The sequence below is a fragment of the Bos mutus genome, chromosome 11, assembly GCF_027580195.1.
Source record: "Bos mutus isolate GX-2022 chromosome 11, NWIPB_WYAK_1.1, whole genome shotgun sequence".
Taxonomy (NCBI): Eukaryota; Metazoa; Chordata; class Mammalia; order Artiodactyla; family Bovidae; genus Bos; species Bos mutus.
Genome location: NC_091627.1, coordinates 58480872 through 58508421, shown reverse-complemented (window position 1 = coordinate 58508421; position 27550 = coordinate 58480872). Strand labels below are relative to the sequence as shown.

Sequence of the window (27550 nt, the reverse complement as noted above, 5' to 3'; positions counted from 1 at the left end):
CTACATCCTGGCCTAAAGATGGCAAATCATTGTTTTTCGGGTTTCACCTTCTACCACCTCAAACCAACCGTGCCAAAATTTCCCCAGTTAACCAGGACTCGGCAAAAACGTACCTTTTGACTTTTACCTATTTTAAGAGGATAATTGTTCTGTCGCTCTTTGCGTGTCTGACTCTTTGCGACCCCCTGGACTGCAGCACGCCAGGCTTCCCTGTCCTTCACTATCTCAGGGAGCTTGCTCAAAGTCAAGTCCATTGAAGCAGTGATGACATACAACCATCTCGTTCTGCGTCGTCCCCTTCTCCTGTCCTCAAATTTCCCAGCACCAGGGTCTTTTCTAATGAGTAGGTTCTTCGCATCTAATAGCCAAAGTATTTGGAGCTCCAGCATCAGGACTTCCAATGAATATTCGGGGTTAATTTCCTTTAGGATTGACTAGTTTGAATTAACTGCCCCATTTTCACCGAAAAATACACAAAGCGACACAGTCCTAAGTCCAACAAGACAGTCAAGATCAATCACTAAAACATGTGCAAGGCAAAAGAAAGGAGAGAGAAAACACTGAAGAGGCAACTTCGGGAGCGCTTTAGAGGACGCACCGCGTCTTCGGATGGGCTCTGCTTGCTTGCCCCTAGGCTGGGGCGCCCAGTTCCTTCCCCGCACCCGCCGCTCCTCAACGCCGCCCGCGGGTGCTCCCCTCGTGGCCCGCCCTCGCCCCGCCCTCCCTCTTGGCCCCGCCCTCCCCCCGCCCCACAGCCGACGTCAGTTGTTATGTCTCGGCTCTGGCCGCGGCCGCAGCTGATCCTCTACGCTGGAGGCGACCGTCGCTGCCTCGTGAGGTGGCGGGGGCGTCGGGGACGGCGGCCGAGACCCGCGCCGCCCATCTGAGCCGGGTGGGAGCTTCGTGACCGGGAGGCCGCCCGATAGCCGTCCCGGGGAGCCGTCTGGGGCCTATTTCTGCTTTTTTTGCCCTCCTGGACCGTCGTCTCGCGCGCCCCCATTTCCTTCTGCAGAGACTGCGACGCCCCCTCACGGGCCGGGCCGCGTCGCGGTGCCCGCCCGCCCGAAAGGCGCAGCCTGCCGGCCTGAGCGAACCTGGAGCCGCCGCCGTCGCCGTGTCCGCCACGCTTCTCGCGGAGCCTGGGCGGCCGGCGGGGCCTGGAGCCTGGGAGCCGGGCGCGGCGCTGCAGCGGCCGCTCCTCCCCGCGCTGGGCCCCGGGCCTGGCCCGGCCGAGCGCCGCGCCCTCCTGACCGCGGCCGCTGGAGCCCGGCCTTGGCCCGGCCGGCCCCAACCGCCTCCTGGGCCTGCCGTCGTCCGGCCCCGGCCTGCAGGCCGACCCCCGCTTCCTTTGTGGACCTGAATGATTTTTTTTTTCTTTTGGCCTCCCCTTTCCCTAAGATCACGGTGCTGGAAGGCCGACCCCGCCACTTCGATCAGTGCCTCCCAGCCCGGGGAAACGGCCCTCCTCTTGTTTTTCCCCTCGGGCTCTTCCCGCGCCTCCCTCCTATCCGGGTTTAATTAATTGATGGAGTTTTTTTAGTCCCCCCCACCTTTTTTTTTTCTCGCCTCTTGGCTAGAAGGCCCCGCGCGAGTCCCTGCGTCTCTGCCCCTGGTCATCTGTTCCTCACCCCCACACATACCACCCCCCACCCACCCCGGTCCACCTGCCTCCCGCCGGGGATGGCCTCGCGGTGACGGCAGCCAGGACCCCACGGCGAGCTGGTGCCCTCGCCCACGCACCCCCCGAGTCTACCCTCCTCCTCTCCGTATTCTGAGCTCTCTGAAAAGAGAGGAGACGCAGGGGAAGATGTGGCTGAAGCTTTTCTTCTTGCTCCTCTATTTTCTGGTCCTTTTCGTCCTGGCCAGGTTTTTTGAGGCCATTGTGTGGTATGAAACTGGCATCTTTGCCACCCAGCTGGTGGATCCGGTGGCGCTGAGCTTCAAGAAGCTGAAAACCATCCTGGAATGTCGGGGGCTGGGGTATTCGGGGTTGCCCGAGAAGAAGGATGTCCGGGAACTGGTGGAAAAGTCAGGCAAGTATCTGCTCCCCGAGGGTCTCCTCGTGGGCGAGCGGGGTGGTCTCCCAGGATGAGTCGATACCTCGAAAGGTTAAGTAGATTACTTCCAGAGCCGCCTAGATTTTCTTTGTCCAGTTTTTCTACCAAAAAAAAAAAAAAAGGGAGTAAACCCCAGTTTTCAGAAGGGGCCTGGAATTATTTGTAGGGGTGTTGGCATGTCTTCCTAAGATTATTTTAAAATAACAGTTTCACGTGCAGCTTCTTAGCGTTGTTTACGGAGTGGTTTTCTCAAAATTTGGAAATGTCAACCAGTCACAAACTGGAAAGCATGATTTGTCAGTTGAAATTCATAAGGCTATAAGAAAAGAAGAACCCCCATAACGTTGACTATGGATCGAAGCATTTGTCACCGTAGTAATAGCAAGATACCGGAGGGAAAAACATTCCTGAAATATTTAATATCAAAGAAGCGTTTAGGCCTAGGATTTCAATTTTATTTTATTTTTTCTTCTAATTTTTTGAGATATAATTGACGTGCAGCACTGTACAAGTTTAAGGTGTGTAGCATGATGATTTGTATGTCATGAAATGGTAATCACAGTAAGTTTAGTGAACATCGGATGCCAAATTAAATGGAAAAACATTTTTTTTAAGATATACATTTGAAATAATGAGTTTAAATTTAGAGAAAGTGTACATGGCACAGTATTAGCTTTTCATACTTTAAATTTGGTGAAAATAAGGTGATTTTTTTGTGGAATGTCTACCTTGTTTGTTTTGAAAGAGTTTATTTCTATTTCTGTAATGATTTTTTTTTAATTGTATCTTGGATGAAAACTATTTTTTCCCTTCTGTACCACAAGCACTGCTGTATCAACTTAAATGGGTTGAGAAATAGAACTGAGCCAAGAGACATTTAACATGTTAACGCGTGCAGTTGCAATAACTTAGTTTTGGGGTAGAATTTGAGTGAGAAATACACATAATTTTTTTTTCACCCCTGACAAACTATATCTTTGTTTAGACACATTTCCTGGAAGGGAGAGGGTACTGTAATTTGAGAAAGGCATTTTGGGTTGCTGTAGGAAGCAGTTGAAAGTGATAGTTAACTTTTTTGTTGTTTCAGGTATATCTGTCAGCTGTGTGTTTTTTATTTATAAGAGTTTTTTTCCTATTTAGTATCTTACAGCCATGCAATATGATAGACAAGAATACTAACTTCAGAGGACTTTAGCACCCACATGTTTGTTGGTTACAGTTAGGATCATTACTGGGACAGAAGAGTAAACATTCTCTGTAAAAGTGACCATTTTTTCTTTAAATTTGCATAAAATTGTGCCTCTTGTTTATTGACTGGTTTTTGATTACTTTTATTTCTCCCATGGCTGAGGTGTAGTGTAGAGGGAATAGAGTAAGGTAAAAGATCTCTAATAAATAAACTCTCTAGGTTTAGAAATAAAAAGTGCCTTAACTGCCCAAGCCAAATCATTTTTCATGATAAAGTGATTTGATAACACATTTTTTTTCTTTTGATTTTGATTTTATTTAGCATTGCCTTCCTTTGAGCCTAAAAATGCTTGTAACTTTGAGCATACAAAAAGTGCACTTAATATTTAAAGAATACACACAGCCCACAAAAATATGGCTCAGATCCCATGTTTTATAGCACATCCCACAATTTATAAAGCAGTTTAACTTTATAGTTTAAGGATTTGCTGTGAATGGTTTTGCTGCTATCATCATGATACGGTGCTTGTTTTGCCTTGTGAACAGTTGACAAAAGTTAATTTGATGGCAGTGTTTTTCTTTACTTATTATTTCATGATACAAACTATAAATTTGCACTGTAAGTGTGTATGAATATGAAATTTGTTCTTATAGATAATCTTTTGTATCTGACCTTCAAGTCACATAAGCCTTGTTGCTATTTCATGCAGGTGATGACAGTCAGTTTCAGAAGTATATAAATCATGCTATTTTAAAATTTAAATAGTGTATTTACATAAAATACCTGGACACAAACTAAATAATACTGTGATGGCTTTGGGGACTGATATAAATTCAGTAATTTCCTAATGAATTATGTGATAACTCCAAGTCTGTTTTGTTCATTTTTGCCTGACACATAAAAGGTTCTTACATAATTAATGTGAATGTGTGAATATTAAACAGACATATTCATGTTCTACTCTTCTGTAGAATGCAACGCAAGTACAATGACATCATATAAAATAGAATTAATTATTGAAACATGAGATTTTTGAAATCTTATTAATGTTTTTTCTTTTCTTCAGGTGACCTGATGGAAGGTGAGCTTTATTCTGCACTCAAAGAAGAAGAAGCATCTGAATCTGTTTCTAGTACCAATTTCAGTGGTGAAATGCACTTCTATGAGCTTGTAGAAGACACAAAAGATGGCATCTGGCTGGTTCAGGTATTAGAAACAGTGATAGAAGTGAAATAATTGTTACCAAAATAGTAGTCACCAGCTGGTGACCCTTCTGTGTACTTGTGTCATCTTTCTTAGACATAATCAGTTCTCATGGGGAGGCTTCAGTGTTCGCTTAAAGAGGTTTTGCAGACCAAGGAAAGCGAACATTAATTAAAGAGTGGGGAAAGGGAAGTGGTGGGGAAAGAAAGTTGGACTGTTTAGAATCAGGAGAGGCAAATCCATTTTTGTTGTCAGAGCTTCATTAAGAAACACATGTATTCCTTTTATTTAGTGATTTGTGCTTTTTCTCCCAGTTTTTATTCAGTGATCCAAATCATTTTTGTTTTTAAAGAAAAAACCCTAAAGTAAAAGTAAAGGAGTCCTTTTGTTAGGGAAGTAACCAGCTGTGTGCCTAATAGAAGAAGCAGTGTTGTGGGAAATGGTAGGGGGCTTACTACTTTGCTCATGAAATTGATGAGATTATAATTTTAGACCTTGGCTCTTATGCTGTCAAAACTGTGAGATTTAGTTAGCAATTAGAATTTTAGAGCTATGAAGGGCCTCAAAAAAAATCATCTTTAATGCTTCTGAAAGTGTGGTTTATGGTAAATGAGTGGACACGCATTATCATTTGGGTATTTTTATGTAAGGTAGAAAAATCAGTATTATATTGAACATGTAATTTCATAACATTGCTGAGAGAAAGTCTGCTGCTGCTGCTGCTGCTGAGTCTCTTCAGTCATGTCCGAGTCTGTGCAACCCCATAGACGGCAGCCCACCAGGCTCCCCCATCCCTGGGATTCTCCAGGCAAGAACACTGGAGTGGGTTGCCATTTCCTTCTCCAATGCATGAAAGTGAAAGTGAAGTCGCTCAGTCGTGTCCGACTCTTCTGGACTCCGTGGACTACAGCCTACCAGGCTCCCCCGTCCATGGGATTTTCCAGGCAAGAGTACTGGAGTGGTGTGCCATTGCCTTCTCCGAAAGAAAGTCTAAAGTTATTAAAAGTAACTTCACTTAAAGTAACATCTTAAATAAATTAGCAACATTAATTCAGCTAAAATTATAATTATTGAACCAGGATCAAATCCCAGGTCCCCTGATTTCTTGTCCAGTGTTATTGCCATTTCACATTGGGGTTGGCAAAGTTTGGTTCAGGGCATAGGAAACAAAATAGCTGTTGCTTCATATTTCTTTCTTGAGAACAATGACTGCAAAATAAGGTAGAAAAAGCTGGGAGTTGAGGGACCTTAGCAGCGAATCTGATCCTGTCACTGATTTGCAATATGATTGTGAACAGATTTTCTGTTGCACGTGGCCTCAAATAAATACATTTACACCTGAAGAAGATAGAATAGTAGTTCCTTAGCCTAACTGTTGACGTTTGGAAATTCTTTAGCTAATTGCATTGGATATCACATGACCTTTCCTTTACTGCAATCTTCCTATAGTATTTGACCATTTATCCTCCTGTTAATCTATTAATAATTTGACATTTTTAAAATTCAGCAAGCAGAAAAACTGGGAGGAGCATATGGGTACTATCTATACATTATCCATCAAATTCTAGTCTATTTCTGTGTTATTAGTATTGAAAAAATAAACTGTAGCGTCTTTAAAGCCTTAATTTATAAATAGTTATTCTGTTTCTTTCCCCAGATATTTAGTTCTGATAGTCTGATTGAGGAAGACTTGTGGGTTTGGTTTTGGTATTTTCAATTCATTACTGAGATTGAACTGAACAGCCAGTCCCACTGCCCTATGTGTTACGTTTGTCCATGTTTGTCATTGAACAGTCCCATGGAGATGAGTGATAAAGAGGCTGAACACCTTCCAAAATTGGAAAACCCATGGCAAAAGTCTGGAAATCCTTTTGGTGTATAGAGTGTTGCCTATAGACAACAAGCACATTCTGCTTCACTAATTCACAATATAGTCTTAGCTTCTAAATGATCTATTATTTTTTGATATCATATTAAAGATAAGCATGGATTAAACTCCCTTGATACATTACAAAATTCATCCAGTTTATTCATCAGTTAATTGTGCACAAGGCCAGAGATACATGAGAACATACACCAGCCTAACTCCTTGCTCTCTGAAGCAACTCACATTCTATTTGGGAGAGGGAGGCACTAACTAAATAAATATTTAATATAACATCAGTTAATGGTAAGTGCTAAGACAAATAAGCAGAGTAAGGAGACAAGAGAGTGGCTAAGAATTCTCTAATAAGGTGACATTTAAATGAAGTGAAGAACAAGTAATGAATGGTAGTGAATGTTAATGTTATACATTCTTATCACTAAGTTATTTTTCCCTGAGAATGTTTTTTTAAACTTCATAAGTGTTAATAGTTAATGGTGCAGTAGGACACAGTTTTTCTAGTGACCTTCAAGATTTGCACTGATCACCACTGTCTGGCTTGTGTTCCCCGGGTCCAGTGGCTTGCATCTGTCAAATGGCTGCTTGGGTTGAAAGAACAGTCTCTGGCAGGACAACTGAGAAGACTGAGATAGAAACCTCGGTTACAGTGTCCTCAGCACTGAACTTACCAGCTAAGCTCATCGGCACAGACACTTTGGCTCTTAAAAGAAAGCTGTGTTGTTGTTTTTAATTGAAAATACCTTCTCAAAATAGAAGAGAAATATTCTCTCAATTGCTTGTCATTCTTTCAGTTCAGGTTATATTTCTTTGATCTTTTGTGAAGGACAGCATTCAGGGTTTCAGTTGTTAACTATTTGAATTATCAATCTTTTCTGTTTGTTTTGAAAGAAATCAACTCATTTCAGTTTGCTCTGTCATCGCTGCTGTTGCTGTTTTAATCTGTGAGGGTGTATAGAACCCAACCAATTCAGTGTTCTTCATATTGCATTTGTTTTAGGTAGCTTGTGTAAGAAATATTTAAGGATATCAAAATTCTTTTTATTTTTCCTCCCAGGTTTCTAATATCATTTTCTTAATCAGATGAATTATACTCTCCTTCTGTGTTTATTGAAGAAAAATGTAATTAGGTAGCATATAATTGATAATTAGCACTTTATATTTCATATGTTATTGAAGGGATGTTTCGGTATACTGATTTAAGGGGGAAAGTCACTTTAATAAATGGATATTGTTGTTGTTTAGTTGCCACATTATGTCTAACTCTGCGAACCCATGGACTGTATGTAGTCCTCCAGGCTCTTTTGTCTGTGGGATTTCCCAGGCAAGAATACGGGTTGTTGTTGTTCAGACAACAGAATACTGTTGCTAAGTCATGTCCAGCTCTTTGTGATTCCATGAATCCCTGTCCTTCACTATCTCCACTGTGATATAATAGTGGATAGAATACTGGAGTGGGTTGCCATTTTCCTCTCCAGGGGATCTTCCTGACCTAGGCATCAAACCCGCATCTCCTGCATTACAGGCAGATTCTTTACTGCTGAGCCACTGGGGAAGCCCTGTGTAAATGGGTGTATGACTTAGCTATTCCATTACTTAGTTCATTCTTTTTCTGGAATGAATTGGTAATCTAGATTGACTGATTACCTTTTTCGGTGACACTGCATGTGGATGACACTACAAAAGAAAAAGTTAGTTTCTGTAATTTAATTAACTCATTCTATATCCATTATGAGGAAGGAAATAGCAGCCCACTCCAGTATTCTTGCCTGGAAAATCCCATGGACAGAGGAGCCTGGTGGGCTATAGTCCATGGAGTCGCAAAGAGTGGAATACAGTTGAGTGACTAAGTACACACTACAATTTCTGTCTTCTCAGTAACTCATGAGTTTATTTTCTGAATCATATATGTTGACGATCTTCATATCTTTCTGTTAATTGTTTTAAGATGTATTAGCACTCATGACGGAGAAGGCAATGGCACCCCACTCCAGTACTTTTGGCTGGAAAATCCCATGGACAGAGGAGCCTGGTGGGCTGCAGTCCGTGGGGTCGCTGAGGGTTGGACATGACTGAGTGACTTCACTTTCACTTCTCACTTTCATGCATTGGAGAAGGAAATGGCAACCCACTTCAGTATTCTTGCCTGGAGAATCCCTGGTGGGCTGCCGTCTATGGGGTCGCACAGAGTCGGACACAACTAAAGCGACTTAGCAGCAACAGCAGCGCTCATGAATTAGCCTTACATTAGAATATTAGCATGCTTCTTTTTTTTTTTTTAATATTTATTTATTTTACAGCATGCAGGATCTTTAGTTGTGGCATGCAAACTCTTAGTTGCTGCATGTGGGATCAAACCTTGGCCCCCTGCATTGGGAGCACAGAGTCTTAGCCACTGGACCATCATAGAAGTCCCTATATTTCTTTTCATGTGAAACTTTTCCATAGTTCTATATTCTCTGTAATAAGAGGTAGGAAGAACTAATTGTAGTTTCTAAGGCAGCAGTACATATGGGACATATTTACCAATAATAGACTATGTAATCTATGAAAGAACCAAGTCATCTTTTTTCAGTCAGCTCTTTCTAAGTTTTCTTGCTCTGTTCCTAACCTAACCTTGTATCTTTCATTAGTTATTTATTTCCAGTTGTGTAGATTCTTTGATGCTACTGCCAACCAATCTTTTTAGCATCACAAATAGAAGTTTCTTTTCTTTCAAAAGATTCTTGCTCAGAGAGGCAGATGGAATAGTACATCTGAAATTAAGAAGTTAGCATACATTATGGGTTTTATGGATTTATCCTGTTCTTAACATTACTATTTCTGTATTTTGACTTTTGTTCAAAGAAGTTCAAAGACGGACCGTGCTATCTATTCTCTACTGGCTCTGTCACATCATAAGGAATTTAACATCACCGTAGTTGAGGTAGCAATGAAAAGCATATGCTTTAAAGTAAAGCTTTAGGTCAATATTTATTGAAGTTATTATGTTAATATAGTTCCTGATTGGCTGAAAAGAGTTACCAGCTGTTTTAAAATTTTATTTTTTTACTCCTAGATAGTAGTTTTGTTCAAGGAAATTCTAACTTATTTATTGCTCTCGTTACACAATGTAAAGGTGAAATACTTGGTAAGTCTTCCTTTATTTTGTATTAGTGAAAAGCTTTTATTTGTGTTTACTCATGATGAAAGCTAGTGAGGCTACCAAAGAATTAAATGCTGTTGAGTTTTGGTTTTATCAGTTAATCATCTTCACTTAATGATCTTATACAATTTGCATATATATATTTAGATTGTCTATGATTTTTTTAAAGTAGAAAACTCCTTGTTATAATGCAATATTGAGAGATGCAGAAAATACCATAGTTCTACACTCCTTTTATATAGAGTTATTTAATTTAGCCTCCATGTTGTATAAGAATTGACAGTATTAAAAGGTATACAACAAATGTTCTGATTAGTAATAAAACCCACCTCTGAAAAATAGGCAAAAATGTGTAGGTTTTTTCTTATACAAATGTAATACATGTGGAAGGGACCCAGCAATAACCTGAGACCCGGTTTCTCTTGGGAAGCTTAACTGAACTGTAGAAGTTTGACATCAGAAAATATGGGAATTTAGTGTTTCACATTGTCCAACTGAGTTCCTTCCAGTGTGTGCTGAACCCAGCGTCATGAAAGGCAATTGTTAACATCTCTTCCCAACTCCACATTTAGAAATATCACTTTAGTAACTTGAAATCAGCTGTGTGGGAGGACGTCTGTAAATGATAGAAATCAGGACTTCCATTTTCTTCTAGAGAGCTCATAGTTAAACATTTACCAGCCAACCACTGGTTTCATCCATTCATCCAACCATCGTACAAATATTTATTGAAATATAATGTGTGCCAGCTGAACCTTGTGAGGAGGGCAAAGAAGATGAGTAACCTACAGTCTATGCCATAAAACAGCTTACTGTTTGATTTACTAAAATGTGTGGGCCAATAAAAAAATGTTAGCATAGATCATCTTTCCCAGCTAGTAAGTTAGGTGGTCTGTAATGGTGCTTCCATCTTGAGAGATCCTAAAGAACTATTAGACAATGAAGTGGAGTCCAGGAAAATTAGTACTAGGAAAAATTTAGTAGTTTTTCTCCTGGAAAAAAGTGTATTTTTAAATACACTAAATTGGAAGTCTTCATGTGTAACTGGACTGAAGAACATTGATGTGCAATAGCATAACCAGGTACTAGTTATACTAATGTTTGTCAGAAAACATCCCAGGTGACATGTTGCTGGGGAAGGGATTTTCATTCTAACAGAAGTCAGCTTGGAGCCTTTAGATAACCTATATAATCTGAAGTAAAATAATGAGTTCAGTTGCTCAGTCATGTCTGACTCTTTGCGACCCCATGAACTGCAAAATGCCAGGCCACCCTGTACATCACCAACTCCCGGAGTCCACCCAAACTCATGTCCATTGAGTCGGTGATGCCATCCAACTATCTCATCATCTGTTGCCCTCTTCTCTTCCTGCCCTCAGTCTTTTCCAGATCAGGGTCTGTTCTAATGAGTTGGCTCTTCGCATCAGGTGGCCAGAGTATTGGAGCTTCAGCTTCAGCATCAGTCCCTCCATTGAATATTCAGGACTGATTCCCTTTAGGATGGACTGGTTGGGTCTCCTTGCAGTCCAAGGGACTCTCAAGAGTCTTCTCTGGCACCACACTTTGAAAGTATCAATTCTGTGGCGCTCAGTTTTCTTTATGGTCCAACTGTCACATCCATACATGACTACTGGAAAAACCATAACTATGACTATACCTATAGAGTCAAATAAAATGTTTGTTTTTTTCTCAAAGCCTAAGGGATTTTTCATTTTTATGTGGTTCTGTTAGGAATTATTAAACTCTTAAAAGCAGATATTAGAATCAGTTCAGTTCAGTTCAGTTCAGTCGCTCAGTCGTGTCCAACTCTTTGCGACACCATGAATCACAGCACGCCAGGCCTCCCTGTCCATCACCAACTCCCAGAGTTCACTCAGACTCACGTCCATCGAGTCAGTGATGCCATCCAGCCATCTTATCCTCTGTCGTCCCCTTCTCCTCCTGCCCCCAACCCCTCCCAGCATCAGGGTCTTTTCCAATGAGTCAACTCTTCACATGAGGTGGCCAAAGTACTGGAGTTTCAGCTTTAGCATCATTCCTTCCAAAGAAATCCCAGGGCTGATCTCCTTCAGAATGGACTTGTTGGATCTCCTTGCAGTCCAAGGGACTCTCAAGAGTCTTCTCCAACACCACAGTTCAAAAGCATCAATTCTTCGGCGCTCAGATTTCTTCACAGTCCAACTCTCACATCCATACATGACCACAAGAAAAACCATAGCCTTGACTAGACAGACCTTTGTTGGCAAAGTAATGTCTCTGCTTTTGAATATGCTATCTAGGTTGGACATAACTTTCCTTCCAAGGAGTAAGTGTCTTTTAATTTAATGGCTGCAGTCACCATCTGCAGTGATTTTGGAGCCCAAAAAAATAAAGTCTGACACTGTTTCCACTGTTTCCCCATCTATTTGCTATGAAGTGGTGGGACCGGATGCCATGATCTTAGTTTTCTGAATATTGAGCTTTGAGCCAACTTTTTCACTCTCCACTTTCACTTTCATCAAGAGGCTTTTTAGTTCCTTTTCACTTTCTGCCATAAGGGTGGTGTCATCTGCATATCTGAGGTTATTGATATTTCTCTTGGCAATCTTGATTCCAGCTTGTGTTTCTTCCAGTCCAGCGTTTTTCATGATGTACTCTGCATATAAGTTAAATAAGCAGGGTGACAATATACAGCCTTGACGTACTCCTTTTCCTATTTGGAACCAGTCTGTTGTTCCATGTCCAGTTCTAACTGTTGCTTCCTGACCTGCATACAGATTTCTCAAGAGGCAGGTCAGGTGGTCTGGTATTCCCATCTCTTTCAGAATTTTCCACAGTCTATTGTGATCCACACAGTCAAAGGCTTTGGCATAGTCAATAAAGCAGAAATAGATGTTTTTCTGGAACTCTCTTGCTTTTTCCATGATCCAGCGGATGTTGGCAATTTGATCTCTGATTCCTCTGCCTTTTTTAAAACCAGCTTGAACATCAGGAAGTTCATGGTTCATGTATTGCTGAAGCCTGGCTTGGGGAATTTTGAGCATTACTTTACTAGCATGTGAGATGAGTGCAATTTTGCGGTAGTTTGAGCATTCTTTGGCATTGCCTTTCTTTGGGATTGGAATGAAAACTGATCTTTGCCAGTCCTGTGGCCACTGCTGAGTTTTCCAAATTTGCTGGCATATTGAGTGCAGCACTTTCACAGCATCATCTTTCAGGATTTGAAATAGCTCAACTGGAATTCCATCACCTCCACAAGCTTTGTTCATAGTGATGCTTTCTAAGGCCCACTTGACTTCACATTCCAGGATGTCTGGCTCTAGGTGAGTGATCACACCATCGTGATTATCTGGGTCGTGAAGCTCTTTTTTGTACAGTTCTTCTGTGTATTCTTGCCACCTCTTCTTAATATCTTCTGCTTCTGTTAGGTCCATACCATTTCTGTCCTTTATCGAGCCCATCTTTGCATGAAATGTTCCCTTGGTATCTCTAACTTTCTTGAAGAGAATAGCTTGCATAAATACGGCCCTGGGGTTAAACACTGCCACGTACCTGCTTCAGGGATGTTCCCATTTCTCTTCACACTCTTTTGTTGCCTATGCTATAACCAGGGATGCTTATCAGTTATAGTGACCTAAATTGATTAACCCCTTGATACATTGTCATTGTAAATACAGACCTGAAGTGTTTGGGTTATTTGCAGCCTTGCTCAGGAAATAAGAGTGAAAGGGGAGTTACTAAAAACAGCAACAGGGACTATGGCAATATGATTTTACAGTTTTTTTTTTAAACCTGAGTAATCTGAAAAAGAAGTCAAGATTTCTTTGATTACTTAATGGATAAAAGAGCTACCATTTTGACTCTTCAGTGGTAGGAAAAGAAGTGAAGAGAAGAGAAGAACCTGTCTTCTTGGATCTCCCTTATTCTTCAGATAAAATTTATAAAGTACTTTTAGACAATAGAAAACTGTGGAGGCTAGGAACTTATTGGGTAATGTGCCTGTGTGAACCTCCTCAGAAAGCACTTTTACCTACTAAGACCATGTCCTCTCATTGTCCTCCTGGCTACCTCAACCGTCTGAGCATTTTGATAATACATGTCTCCCTCCATGAGGCCTTTTATTTTCACTTAAGAGTACTATCAGAGCCATTAGTTCCGTGCCTTAAGTTGTGTATTTGTGTAGGTATTTATTAAGCATCAAAGTTACATTACATATGTTACATACCTATGTGTGTCTCTCTGGGTATGAGAATGATAGTATCAGTCATATACAGCAAGGGTTATTGGACAGTAATCTGTTGGCACATAACGTGAACTTTTTTATTATTTATTTATTTTTGGCTGCACTGGGTCTTGATTTCTGTGAGTGGGCTTTGTCTAGTTGCAGGGACAGGGGCTGGGCCGGTTTTCTGGTGTGCAGGCTTCTCTTGTTGTGAAGCATGGGCTCTAGGGCTTCAGTTGCAGTGCACTGGGTTTAGTTGTTCCTCAGCATGTGGAATCTTCCCAGACCAGGGATCAAACCCCTGTCCTTTGCGTTGGCAGGCAGATTCTTAACCACTTAGCCACCAGAGAAGTTCTAAAGTGAACTTTAAGTCACTCTTCACCATCATGCAGGTTCTCTCCTCCTGGTGCCCTTGAAATTTGTTCCCAGGGGAGAGCCCAGACATGAGGTATTTGTACCGTCTCTTGCCTCACCCAGCACTCATTGCATATACTCACTCCCCTGGGATTTCACTTGCTGGAGGCTTTGTGAACATGGAAATGGCCCGCCCTTCTAGATAGCTTAGTGGCCCCCAGAGTATTGTCCTATAATGTTGAATTAAATAGTATCGGTACTGTAACATTCATGAAAAGTAACTTGGCCTATATACCCGGGGCTTAAAATACATCAAACATATGGATTCATGGAGACATAGGACATTTTTGGCTTTCCTTTATAAGTTCTCATTTAGTCATTTCTGGTTTTAATTTTTGTTTTTAATATATAATTTTTGTTTGTTTTTCTGATATCTCTATTGAAATTCCCTTAAAGTAGGAAGACAGAGAATAAAGGGAAAAGGTATTAACAATTAGAAAGGCTGAGAAAGAAGTCATTACATATTTTGAAGGTTAACCTATAGTTTTCTCTTTTAAAAATCTTTTTCTTCTTCCAATCCTAATTGTGTTTGAAAGCTATTTGCAAATTTGAAGTTAGAAGTTCAAGAATGTAGAATTTATTAATGGTAATTTTTTTTAATATGTTAGTATCTTTGTGATTGTTAAGAAAAATCCCATAGAAGTAGTAGTATTGATTCAGTCAGTTCAGTTCAGTCACTCAGTCGTGTCCAACTCTTTGCGACCTCATGAACCACAGCATGCCAGGCCTCCCTGTCCATCAACAACTCCTGGAGTCCACCCAAACCCATGTCCACAGAGTTGGTGATGCCATCCAACCATCTCATCCTCGGTTGTCCGCTTCTCCTCCTGCCCTCAATCCTTCCCAGCATCAGGGACTTTTCAAATGAGTCAGCTCTTTGCATCAGGTAGCCAAAGTATTGGAGTTTGTGCTTCAACATCAGTCCTTCCAGTGAACACCCAGGACTGATCTCCTTTAGGATGGACTGGTTGGATCTCCTTGCAGTCCAAGGGACTCTCAAGAGTCTTCTCCAACACCACAGTTCAAAAGCATCAATTCTTCGGTGCTCAGCCTTCTTTATAGTCCAACTCTCATATCCATACATGACCACTGGGAAGACCATAGCCTTGACTAGATGGACCTTTGTGGGCAAAGTAATATCTCTGCTTTTTAATATGCTGTCTAGGTTGATCATAGCTTTCCTTCCAAGGAGTGTCTTTTAATTTCATGGCTGCAATCACCATCTGCAGTGATTTTGGAGCCCAGAAAAATAAAGTCAGCCACTGTTTCCCCATCTGTTTGCCATGAAATAATGGGACCGGATGCCATGATCTTCATTTTCTGAATGTTGAGCTTTAAGCCAACTTTTTCACTCTCCTCTTTCACTTTCATCAAGAGGGTCCTTAGTTCTTCTTCACTTTCTGCCATAAGGGTAGTGTTATCTGCATTCAGTCAAGCATAGTTTAATAGAAAACATGTGTTTGACTCTTGGTTCCATAATTATACTTTAGAAAAAAAGTGAAATTTGAACTTGTTGAACCCACACATGGTCATTTTTAGTAAGCTCATTTGGGTTATTTAAATTTTTCAGAGCAGAGAAATGACTCCAAGGTCCATTTTCTTCACAAGTTAATTCTAGAGAATAGGCTACATGGAGGAGAATATGGCTTACTTTTTAATTTGGTTTTGACCCCCTATGTATAACTGCCACAGAGTATGAGAATTCCCACAATGTTTTAGATCTTTTCCAGTAGAACAGTTGCTTTTTCTTACAAGAAGTACAGTGATAATATGATCATCCACTTAACAAGACCTAGGGATAGAATATGTTTTTCAGAAAAAGTAAATAGATGTATATGGTTGGTTTGATGCCATTTTAGGTGATTAAAGTTTCTGTTTTCCTTCTTGGGAATAGGTCATCGCAAATGACAGAAGTCCTTTGGTGGGTAAAATCCACTGGGAGAAAATGGTGAAAAAGGTGTCGAGATTTGGAATACGTACAGGCACATTTAACTGCTCCAGTGACCCCAGGTAAGTTGATGGCAATTCTTAGAATTTGAGTTCTGACCAGAAGTTTTCAATGTAATAAAGACAGTGGTATTAGAAGCCTGTTTAAACTGAAAATTAATTAGCATGCTTAGCACAGTGTTAGTTACACGGGTGCTTGATTAGTAGTTTTTGGTAACTGGCAGTTTCTTTCTTTCAGATCTCTTTTTATCTGGTTCTTCAGTGCTGTTTCTAACAGGGTGACTCTTTAGAGTATGTCTTTGGTATTTTTTGTTTCAATTTTATTTCCCAAAGAGACTTCAGTACATTTATGGTTTTAGGTGACACCTTTGTGCCGATCTAAATCTTCCTTAATTCGAACTCCTAGTTTGCATTTTGACAGTCGTTTCCATCTGCCTACAAGTAACCCAGATGGAATATATTCCCTAAATCTAGTGTTCAAATTCATATTGATCTTTTTCTTTAGTAAATCGTGTCCTTTCTGCCTTTTTCTGTCCTTTAATATTTCTTTTTTTCATTTTCTCAGACAAGAATCTTTGCAAGCACTTTTGTTTCTTTTTGTCATCATCTCCAGTATTTAGTCGTCACATTATTTTACTATCCCATTGTTCTTCAAAATGCGTTTTATTTGAATTTCTAGTGCCTCCAAGTTACAACTTGAATTAATTTGTTTATTTAATTATCCATTCAATAAATATTTAATGAAGGATTAGCATGTACAGCATGTTCTGTTTAGTGCTGAGGACAGGGCGTAGCATATGTACATAGAAACCCCCATGTTAGGTAGTTTCTAATGTAGGTAGACATGCCTGACATATATTGTCCCTTTTATGTGGTCATAGTGGGAGACCCATTGGCTGAAGAAAACCTGCCTCCACTACTGCTTCACCTCAGATTCTCCCACCCTTCTCCTTCAGGCGCATGTTTGCTTTGATTTTCCTCACTGTCCTTGTTCTGCTCACTTGTAACATAGGCTGAGACCTGTGGGAGGAGGACCCCTTAAAAGTTGAGGATAAGAAGGGACGTTGTTGTGTCTCCTCACTCACATGTAATCTCATTTACCCACAAAGCTCCCCTTTTCACCTTTACCACAGAATCTTGATTGTGTTGTGATGCCTTTGGTGTAAATGTCCACGATAGCCTGAGTGTTCATGTTCTTATGAAAAGGAAATCATTCTTATTTCTATCTTTTGTTTACCAAAGACAATTGCACTTGGTCTTATTCCATCATTCCCAAATAGAGTATAGGTGAAAGATCTTCCCGCAACCCCACTGGTGATTGCAATACCAGAATGAATGATAGTTCTAATATATTGATTTTTTTTTAGATAATGCCAAAAATCAGTACTTAACATAGCTAACTTATTGAAAAGTATTCAGAATTTATTTTTTTAAAAATCAATAAACTAAATAATACATTTAAATACTATAACTTTTAAGTACATTAGAAAATATCAAGTAAAAATAAATATACAAAAATATAAAGTTTAAACACATTTCAGTCTAATATAAATTCTTAGATAACATTAATAGAAAACTCAAAATGAAACTAAGCAGAGTATAAAGTGAAAATAATCTATTAAGCATGAAAACCTGAAGGAAATAGTATATTGACTTTTAATATAATCTTGTAAAGGAAAATGCGTCAGAAGTGTCATGCTGCTGCTGCTGCTGCTAAGTCGCTTCAGTTGTGTCTGACTCCATGCAACCCCATAGACGGCAGGCCACCAGGCTCCTCCGTCCCTGGGATTCTCCAGGCAGTAACTGGAGTGGGTTTCCATTTCCTTCTCCAATGCCTGAAAGTGAAGTCGCTCAGTCATGTCTGACTCTTAGCGACCGCATGGACCGTAGCCTACCAGGTTCCTCCGTCCCTGGGATTCTCCAGGCAAGAATACTGAAGTGGGTTGCCATATCCTTCTCCACAGAAGTGTCATAATTGAGTCCAAATTTAGTACAAATTTTTCTAGCTTTTCTTTTGAAAAGCCCTATTTGATTTTATACCAGCTAAGGAATGGTAAAGAGAAACATATAAGCTACCTTTAAGTTTCCTCTGAATCCCTCATCTTGATCTTCAGATAATCCCCCCTCTTACTTATGATGGAGGGCTACAGTCCATAGGGTTGCAAAGAGTCAGACATGACTGACTATCTGTCCATGGGATTCTCCAGGCCAGAGCGCTGGAGTGGGTAGCCGTGCCCTCCTCCTGGGGATCTTCCTGACCGAACCCTCGGTCTTGTGGCTCCTGCATTGCAGGCAGATTCTTTACCACTGAGCCACCGAGGAAGCCCATTTATGATGGAAAAGACCCTTTTTGAGCAACTCTTTCTTTTTTGCTGACTGCAGCTATCATTTTTTGTTATTAAAGAGACATTTTTACATCATTTTCTCTAGTCTTGTCACAAAGATAAAGATCTTGATGCAGAGTTATTTATATCTATTTCAATATTGTCATGTTCATTTCCATTTATTTGGAAACTCTGTTCTTGCCATAGATGGTATGCTTAGTCAGGGTCATTTTTTTCTTTCTTTTTTTTTTTGAGGATTATAGAGATACAGAAGAGCAAAATAGGGAGATAATAGAAAAGTGTTCAGAATGTCAGTGCAAGGTGTAACTGGGCAGGGAATAGTGTTATTCAGCAAGCATTTTAATATGTTGAATAGTTTCATCATCCTGATCTTAGATTTTTAAAATCAGCAAAACTGGTGAGTATCCCCTACTGCCTGTGTTGCTTTCTTTGACTATAGTTCTTTCTCTCGGGCGGCCTCAGGCACAGCCTCCTCTGACATGCTGGGCCCACTGTAGAGTGGTACTTTCCTGACCTGATTGGCTCCCCTTAAGAACATTCAGAACCACCACTCTGTGCAGCATCTGACTCTGTCCATGCCAGCAGTTTTCATTTCTTTCCCACACAGCCATCTTACCTGGCCTCAATTCCTCTCATTCCCCAACCTAGTGGTCTGTCTCAGGGAGCTTTTCCCTGCCAGGTCTATTCTTTACTCTTTTATTCCCCCATCTTTGGAGAAAGTAGAAAGTGAGGTGGGACATTTATCTTTAAGAGGTTGGAGAGGCAGGGCAGGGATAGTAGAGAGTGGATGGAGGGCCCTGGAATTACAGGAGTTGAGTGATAAATGGGCCAGGAGGGCTTATGATGAAACAGTCATGGGTGGGGACCCATGGAATAAGCAGGGAAGGGAAAGGAAGGAGGAGACTGGTGAGTGGGACAGGAAGGCCAGGGAAGACAGTGACCTTGTCTGAAGAAACAACAGCTTATAAACAATACCAAAAGTTCTTTTTTTTTTTTCAGTGTTCCTTTTTTAAATATAATGTGCCATACCAGAATGGCACACTAAATACCAAAACTTAGTAGCTATTTTTTTTTTATCCTTTTTAGTCTTCAAATTGTCTAAGAGATCTCAAAAAGTTTAAGAATGGGAGGATATTTTTATGATGTTGTCGCCTTAAAAAGTTGTTTTGAATTAGCAGTAAGAAGTTTTTATATGGATATATGGCAATATAACATTATTAAAAAATAATATGAATATTAGTCTTATTTTCTGTTTAACAGTTGGGTTTTAAGATTGATATGATATACTTTGTGTGTTGGATTTCAAGTCTAGAAAACATGATTTAATCTGAAAGATACGTGATGACAAACAAAATCTTATTGTCCTAGGTACTCTTAAATTCTTCTGCAGTGATAAACCTTAAAACTATCAATGTCACTTATCTCTGAGCTGAAAAGAAAGTACATAGTGCATTTGTTTTCTTCCATGAAGAAGTAAATGAACTAAGACTTTGCCTGTTTTATAGGGTAAAATTTTCTGTCAGAAAGACTGTAATTTAACAAATTTAGAAAGACTGTAATTTAACAAATCAGAAAAGCCAAATATTCTCTAAGGTGGTTATAGAAAGATGAAAAGAATGACCAAGAGTAGAAATGTGTCATCTCAAGTATCCCATACAATTAAAAACGTAAAGCAAGTTAGATAATTAAGATGTAAATAAGACAACTATCTATATGGAGTTCACTTGTGGTTTTGGTAGGGGTGGAGGAAAAACTAGCATTCATGTCAGTGAATTATTATTTTTCATTGAACAAAGACACAGAGTAGAAGGTATTTTATTCTGTAGGAGTATATAATTTTCAAGCCATTTCAATTAAAGCTGTATTGATATTAATGGTATCTGTGTTATTAAGGAAGTAAATCTAAACAACAAGGTGAGTTATGGTCTCTAATCCTGAGTCACCCAGATAGTTTCCCAGAGTCATTACTAATCTTGTCTTTGTGACATAACATGTTGTCTTCACTTACCTTAAATTGTATCATGAAATCCTGAGGTAAAATTGATATTGTCATTATAAAACCATGTGCCATGTATATCAAGACTTCTTTCTCTCTTAATCTGATCATATAAATGTGTAATATGCTTATGTAATTTAGTTAAATGTAGGCAGTGGCAACCCACTCCAGTACTCTTGCCTGGAAAATCCCATGGATGGAGGAGCCTGGTAGGCTGCAGTCCATGGGGTCGCTAAGAGTCAGACACAACTGAGCGACTTCACTTTCACTTTTCACTTTGATGCATTGGAGAAGGAAATGGCATCCCACTCCAGTGTTCTGCCTGGAGAATCCCAGGGATGGGGGGAGCCTGGTGGGCTGCCGTCTATGGGGTTGCACAGAGTCGGACATGACTGAAGCAACTTAGCAGTAGCAGCAGCAGCAATCTATGCTTATTACTAAGTAAAGCATAATATTTATGATTTTCACCTTAGTATTCTGAATAGCACAATAAAAAAGTAAATACTTTTTACCATTCATTTACAAATCTGTAGTGAACAAAATGTATCCACCTAGTAGATTTTGTTTTTTCCAACTTTACTGAGGTAAATTCATATGTCATAAAACTCCACATGGTAGGTTTTTAGGAAAGACTGTTTTGAAAAAAGAAGGAAACTGTTTCCTTATTATTAAATTATTAAAACTGATTATCTCTCCACTGTAATACAGCAGCTGTTTTCATTTTCTGGTATCTCCTTTCATTCATCTTTTAGTTTTTTTTTTTTTTTTTTTAGAAAGAGAGGTTTGTCACAAATATTATAGCAAGACCATGTCCATTTCCAAGAGGATTAGAGTCCTGACCCCATTGGATAAAGCTAAACAAATGATTTAATTTTAAATTCTTCTATATTTACTGTCACAAAATGGGAGTCATCCTTGGACTGAATCTCTTTTTTTTTTCAGCAATTTTATATTTATAGAAGAGTGATAAAGATAGTATAGAGTTGCCATATATAATCTTTCACCAAGTTTAGTTAGTATTTACATAACCATGGTATAATGGTCTAAAGAAATTAACACTGGTACAATACCATTAACTACATTACAGATTTTATTCCAGTTTCACCAGTTTTCCAATAATATCCTTTTTTCCTGAATCTCTTCTTAATCTGAAAACTTACTATCTTTGTTTCCTCTGTGTTAAATACTCCTCTTCATGGTCTCCATTAAAGAGATGAACAAGTATAAAAAACATAGGACTTGCTCTTTACTTGTTGAGCTTTTGTGCAGATTTCTCTGTGATAGTGTTTGTGTGCATCAGGCATGTGGTGGGTGCTTGGGTTAATAAATGTGTAGAGCGTGGCTCCTACCCTCAGAAACTTGCATTCAAGTCAGGGACTCAGCATACAAGATAATCCATTTCCTTCTCTCTTCTTTGCCCACTTGAATCTAACCATTCTTCAAGACCTAGTTCAGTTCCCAAACCTTTTATGAAATCTTCACCAACTCAAACTCCCAATAAAAGTCCCTTTTTTTGAACTTCATTTACATTATTTAGTGGTAGGATATATACAGTTTTATTCTTTTGTCTCCTTAATAGGATTTAAAATTCTTTGTGAACAGGAATCATTTTCCTATTATATTTTGGATCCTACCAACACATAATGTATTGTTGTTGGTTAGTCTCTAAGTCATATCTGACTCTTTGCGGCTCCACGGACTGCCGCACTCCAGGCTTCCCTGTCCTTCACTCTCTCCTGCAGTTTGCTCAAACTCATATCCATTGATTCGGTGATGCCATCCAGCCATCCCATTCTCTGTTGCACCCTTCTCCTTCTCCCCTCAATCTTTCCCAACATTAGGGTCTTTTCCAATGAGTCAGCTCCTCACATCAGGTGGCCAAAGTATTGGGGCTTCAGCTTCAGCATCAGTCTTTCCAATGAAAATTCAGGGTTGATTTCCTTTAGGATTGACTGGTTTGATCTCCTTGTCCAAGTGACTCTCAAGAGTCTGCTCCAACAATGCATTAGGTGCTGGATGTATGTGTCAGTTCCCTTGACTCTAAGGCTTTTTAAGCTCTAAGGTTTTTGTTTGAAAAAAAAAAAAAAAAAAGAGAAAGGGAGAAACAGAGATAAAAACAAAAAGATGATAAAAAGCTTTGCTTTTCCTCTTATACAGCTGGTACTGCTTTTGATTGTTTACGGGTTATTTGTTTTGGGGGAGAGGGTATCTTTCAAGGGCTATGGAAATTATCAGGGAAAGACAAACTGTACAACAGGGAAGATAAGCAAGCTAGCTCATCTAGCAGCCTTGCTGTGTACTTACAGTTCCCTCTCTTACAGATACTGCAGGAGAAGAGGCTGGGTTCGATCCACACTCATTATGTCTGTTCCACAAACGAGTACTTCCAAAGGGAAAGTCATGCTTAAAGAGTACAGTGGGCGCAAGATAGAAGTAGAGCACATTTTTAAGTGGATAACTGCTCACGCAGCTTCTCGGATCAAAACCATTTATAATGCTGAACGCTTGAAAGAAGAATGGAATAAAAGTGATCAGTATTGGGTAAAAATATACCTATTTGCAAACCTGGACCAACCGCCAGCTTTCTTCTCTGCACTAAGCATAAAGTTTACTGGAAGAGTTGAGTTTATTTTTGTAAATGTGGAAAAGTGGGACAACAAGAGTTATATGACAGATATCGGTGTCTATAACATGCCGTCATACATACTTAGAACTCCTGAAGGAATTTACAGATACGGAAACCACACAGGCGAGTATATATCTCTTCAGGCCATGGATTCATTTTTGCGCTCCTTACAACCTGAAGTAAATGATTTGTTCGTTTTGAGCTTGGTTCTTGTTAACCTTATGGCTTGGATGGACTTATTTATCACACAAGGAGCTACCATCAAGCGATTTGTGGTTCTCATAAGCACTTTAGGGACGTATAATTCTCTTTTAATTATCTCCTGGCTACCTGTGTTGGGCTTTTTACAGCTCCCTTACTTAGATAGCTTTTATGAATATAGCTTAAAATTGTTGAGATATTCCAATACCACCACACTGGCTTCATGGGTAAGGGCAGACTGGATGTTTTATTCCTCACACCCAGCCTTGTTTCTTAGTACATACCTTGGACATGGTTTACTAATCGATTACTTTGAGAAGAAGAGACGGCGCAACATCAACAATGATGAAGTCAATGCCAATAACTTAGAATGGTTATCAAGTCTATGGGACTGGTACACCAGCTACCTCTTCCACCCGATTGCTTCTTTCCAGAACTTTCCTGTAGAATCTGATTGGGACGAAGACCCTGACTTGTTCTTGGAGCGATTAGCTTTCCCTGATCTTTGGCTTCACCCCCTGATACCGACTGATTATATAAAAAACTTACCAATGTGGCGATTTAAATGTCTCGGAGTCCAGTCTGAAGAGGAAATGTCAGAGGGTTCTCAAGATATTGAGAATGACTCAGACAGTGAGAGCACAGACACTTTGAGCAGTGAGAAGGAAGTATTTGAAGATAAACTGAGCATCATTCACAGTTCTCCAGGAAGAGCAAGTCACTGTGATGCTGAGGCTTGTTCCTGTGCCAATAAATATTGTCAGACCAGCCCTTATGAAAGGAAGGGGCGGTCCTATGGATCATATAGCGCTAATGAAGATATGGAACCTGATTGGTTAACTTGGCCTGCTGATATGCTGCACTGTACTGAATGTGTTGTATGCCTAGAGAATTTTGAAAATGGATGTTTGCTAATGGGGTTGCCTTGTGGTCATGTGTTCCATCAGAATTGCATTGTGATGTGGTTAGCTGGGGGCCGACACTGTTGCCCTGTCTGCCGGTGGCCTTCTTATAAAAAAAAGCAGCCATATGCACAACACCAGCCCTTGTCAAATGACTTCCCATCTTAACCATGTGCAATTTGTCCTTTATAAGCTTTGCGTATCTTACAGCCTGCCTTTTTAATGTTAGTCACAATGTTTTTGTGGTTTGACGTTTAGTTTAATGTTAGTGCAGTGACAGGAAATACACATTATGCTAATGTTGATGACAATTATTTGGTTGCCTTGTGTGTCAATTTGAATGCATACTTAATTGTAAAAATTTTTATTTACAACATTGGAAATTCAGAAGTTAATGTTCTTTTGTAAGCACAAAGAAAGTATGATAGAAATTTATCCTCGCAAGACTTTACAAGGTAGGATCAAATTCTAATGGAATTGAGGCAGTTTCTTATCCTAAATGTTTCCTTCCTTTTTACAATTTCTGTCCAGTACCTCTTGGTTAAATAATGTATGCTCTGAGACATGAAATTAAAACAGACCTATGAAATAAATTATTTTAAAACCAGAAGATTACAGCTTTTCTAATGTTAAATTGTTTTTGATAAGGTGGCTGAGTGCTCTAAGTGTTTTGCTTGTTTGCTAATTTCACAGTTGAGTCACATATGGTTCTTGGATTAATGTGGTGGAGGTGGGTGGTGGAGGAGACAGATTATGTTGCTGACACTGGCCAGAGGTGGTTTAGTCCTCCTTGGTTAGCTTTGATGGGAAGAAATTTCATGGTGGGTGTTTTTAAAAGTATTAAATCATTTATGAGTATATTCAAGTAAACAAAATCAGTTATAGCATACTAGCCACACATAGATTACTTGATATATTTTTCCTGACTTTTTATTTTGAAAAATTTTTTTAACTATAGAGAAATTGGAAATATAGTACAGTGAACATTCACTTGTCTCATTCACCCAGTGTTTACATCTTGTTACATTTTCTTTATCTCCTCTATGTCTATAATCTTTTTTTTCTTTTCTTTTTTTCCCCTGATTCCTTTGAGAATAAATTTCAGTCATGATGATGCTTCTATACTGTTAAATGTATCATCATGTGTCTCCTAAGGACATTTTTTACACATCCACCACACCATCATCACACCCAGAAAATGTAATGTTGATTTAACAGTATCTAATACACAATTCATACTCCCCAGTTGCTCCCAAAATATTCTGTATCTTTATATGTTTCTGTTTGTTTTCATTGGGAACTCAGACAGGGTTTATGCATTGGGTTTAGTCTCTTTTCTTTTATTCGTTTCTCTAGAGCAGTCACCCTGCCCTACCCACTGCCCTCTCCCCACCCCCCACACACACTTTTTAAGTCTTTTCTGACATTTTTGCAGAGTACAGGCTAGTTGTCTTAAAGTGTTCCACATTTCTGGATTTGTCTTGAGTGTTTCTTCGTAATTAGATGAAAGAACTTTGCCTGGGTGGTCTCTATTTCTCATTTGTATAACATCGGGAGCGCATGATGTCAGTTCATTCCATTGTTGGTGATGCTGAATTTGCTCAGGTAATATCTGCTTTATCTTTGCAATGTAAGGTATTTTCCACTTGATAATTAAGAAGGAATCTGTGAGGCCGTGTGAGTATCCTGTTCTTCAGCAACCTTTAACCTAATGGTTTTAACATCTGTTGATGATTGTTGGCCTGAATCTGTTACTAAATAAGAGTTGTGACGTGGAGATTTTTAAATTCTGTCCTTCATTCTGCATTTAGTAGTGGCATTTTTTGTGTGTGTAGAGGAGCTTTCCATTTTTTCATCTCATACTTTGAAATGTCACTGTAGATCAAGATTCTTTTTATATTCAGTGTGTTAAAATTCATTATTCTTTTTGATGCACAAATCATTCCAAATTTGGTAAGCGGGAGCCCCTCTAAGCTCGTTCTTATGTCCTGTTGACATCCCTTTCGATCTTGAAACACTTTGTTGCTTTTGGACACAAGATATTCCAGACTCACTTTGTATTTTCCCTGGCCCAACCCTGTAATATGCCATTTCTTCAAAGCACCCAAATTTCATGGACTTTTTAATATCCTTTACCTTCTGTCCCTCAAAATGGTAAGAAAATTAAATTTTCTCTTTCTGAATTGCTGCTGGGTCGTTAGCAGAAACATTTTTTTCCTTCATGGTGCACTGAGCCTCATTTTCATACAGGAATGGGAGTAGTAAGAAATAGCAGTTACTAACTTTGTATTAATATTTGGAAGCTTTTTAAAATTTTTAAATAAGAATATAAGCACTGCTCCTTATGCTCTTATTTTCCTTTTGGAAAAGAAAATAATATTACTGTTAATGTTTCCTAGAGTTGTGCCATTGGTCCAGTGTTCTTTTCTCTCTGGTGTTTTCAGCAGATGTCCCAAATCACCATGTTCAGGCGAAGACCCCTCCCCAGATCTTCAGTTTCATGTATAGCTCTCTGCTGAACAGCTCCTTCTGAGTGCTCTTAAGTAATTCAGTTCAGTTCAATTGCTCAGTCGTGTCCAACTCTTTTCGACCCCATGAATCGCAGCACGCCAGGCCTCCATGTCCATCACCAACTCCCGGAGTTCATTCAAACTCATGTCCATAGAGTCAGTGATGCCATCCAGCCATCTCATCTTCTGTCGTCCCCTTCTCCTCCTGCCCCCAATCCCTCCCAGCATCAGAGTCTTTTCCAATGAGTCAACTCTTCGCACGAGGTGGCCAAAGTATTGGAGTTTGACCTTCAGCATCAGTCCTTCCAATGAACACCCAGGACTGGTCTTCTTTAGGATGGACTGGTTGGATCTCCTTGAAGTCCAAGGGACTCTCGAGTCTTCTCCAACACCACAGTTCAAAAGCATCAATTCTTCAGTGCTCAGCTTTCTTCACAGTCCAACTCTCACATCCATACATGACCACAGGAAAAACCATAGCCTTGACTAGACGAACCTTTGTTGGCAAAGTAATATCTCTGCTTTTGAATATGCTATCTAGGTTGGTCATAACTTTCCTTCCAAGGAGTAAGAGTCTGTTAATTTAATGGCTGTAGTCACCATCTGCAGTGATTTTGGAGGCCAAAAAAATAAAGTCTGACACTGTTTCCACTGTTTCCCCATCTATTTGCTATGAAGTGATGGGACCGGATGCCATGATCTTAGTTTTCTGAATGTTGAGCTTTAAGCCAACATTTTCACTCTCCTCTTTCACTTTCATCAAGAGGCTTTTTAGTTCCTCTTCACTTTCTGCCATAAGGGTGGTGTCATCTGCATATCTGAGGTTATTGATATTTCTCCCAGAAATCTTGATTCCAGCTTGTGCTTCTTCCAGCCCAGCGTTTCTCATGATGTACTCTGCATATAAGTTAAATAAGCAGGGTGACAATATA

General features: G+C 39.7%; 1 protein-coding gene across 2 annotated transcripts; it reads left to right on the top strand.

Moving 5' to 3' along the window:
* The first annotated feature begins 1807 nt into the window (after nucleotides 1–1807).
* Nucleotides 1808–24718, top strand: RNF103 (ring finger protein 103). Of its 2 annotated transcripts, XM_005900366.2 has the most exons (4): nucleotides 1808–2033; nucleotides 4313–4452; nucleotides 15986–16101; nucleotides 22701–24718. In XM_005900366.2, the coding sequence occupies exons 1-4, from the start codon at nucleotides 1808–1810 to the stop codon at nucleotides 24274–24276; spliced, it is 2058 nt and encodes a 685-aa protein (XP_005900428.1). In that variant the 3' UTR covers nucleotides 24277–24718. The 2 variants fall into 2 exon arrangements, with proteins under 2 accessions (XP_005900428.1, XP_070235555.1); XM_070379454.1 differs by lacking the exons at nucleotides 15986–16101; nucleotides 22701–24718 and adding an exon at nucleotides 6892–11910.
* Nucleotides 24719–27550: the final 2832 nt, after the last annotated feature.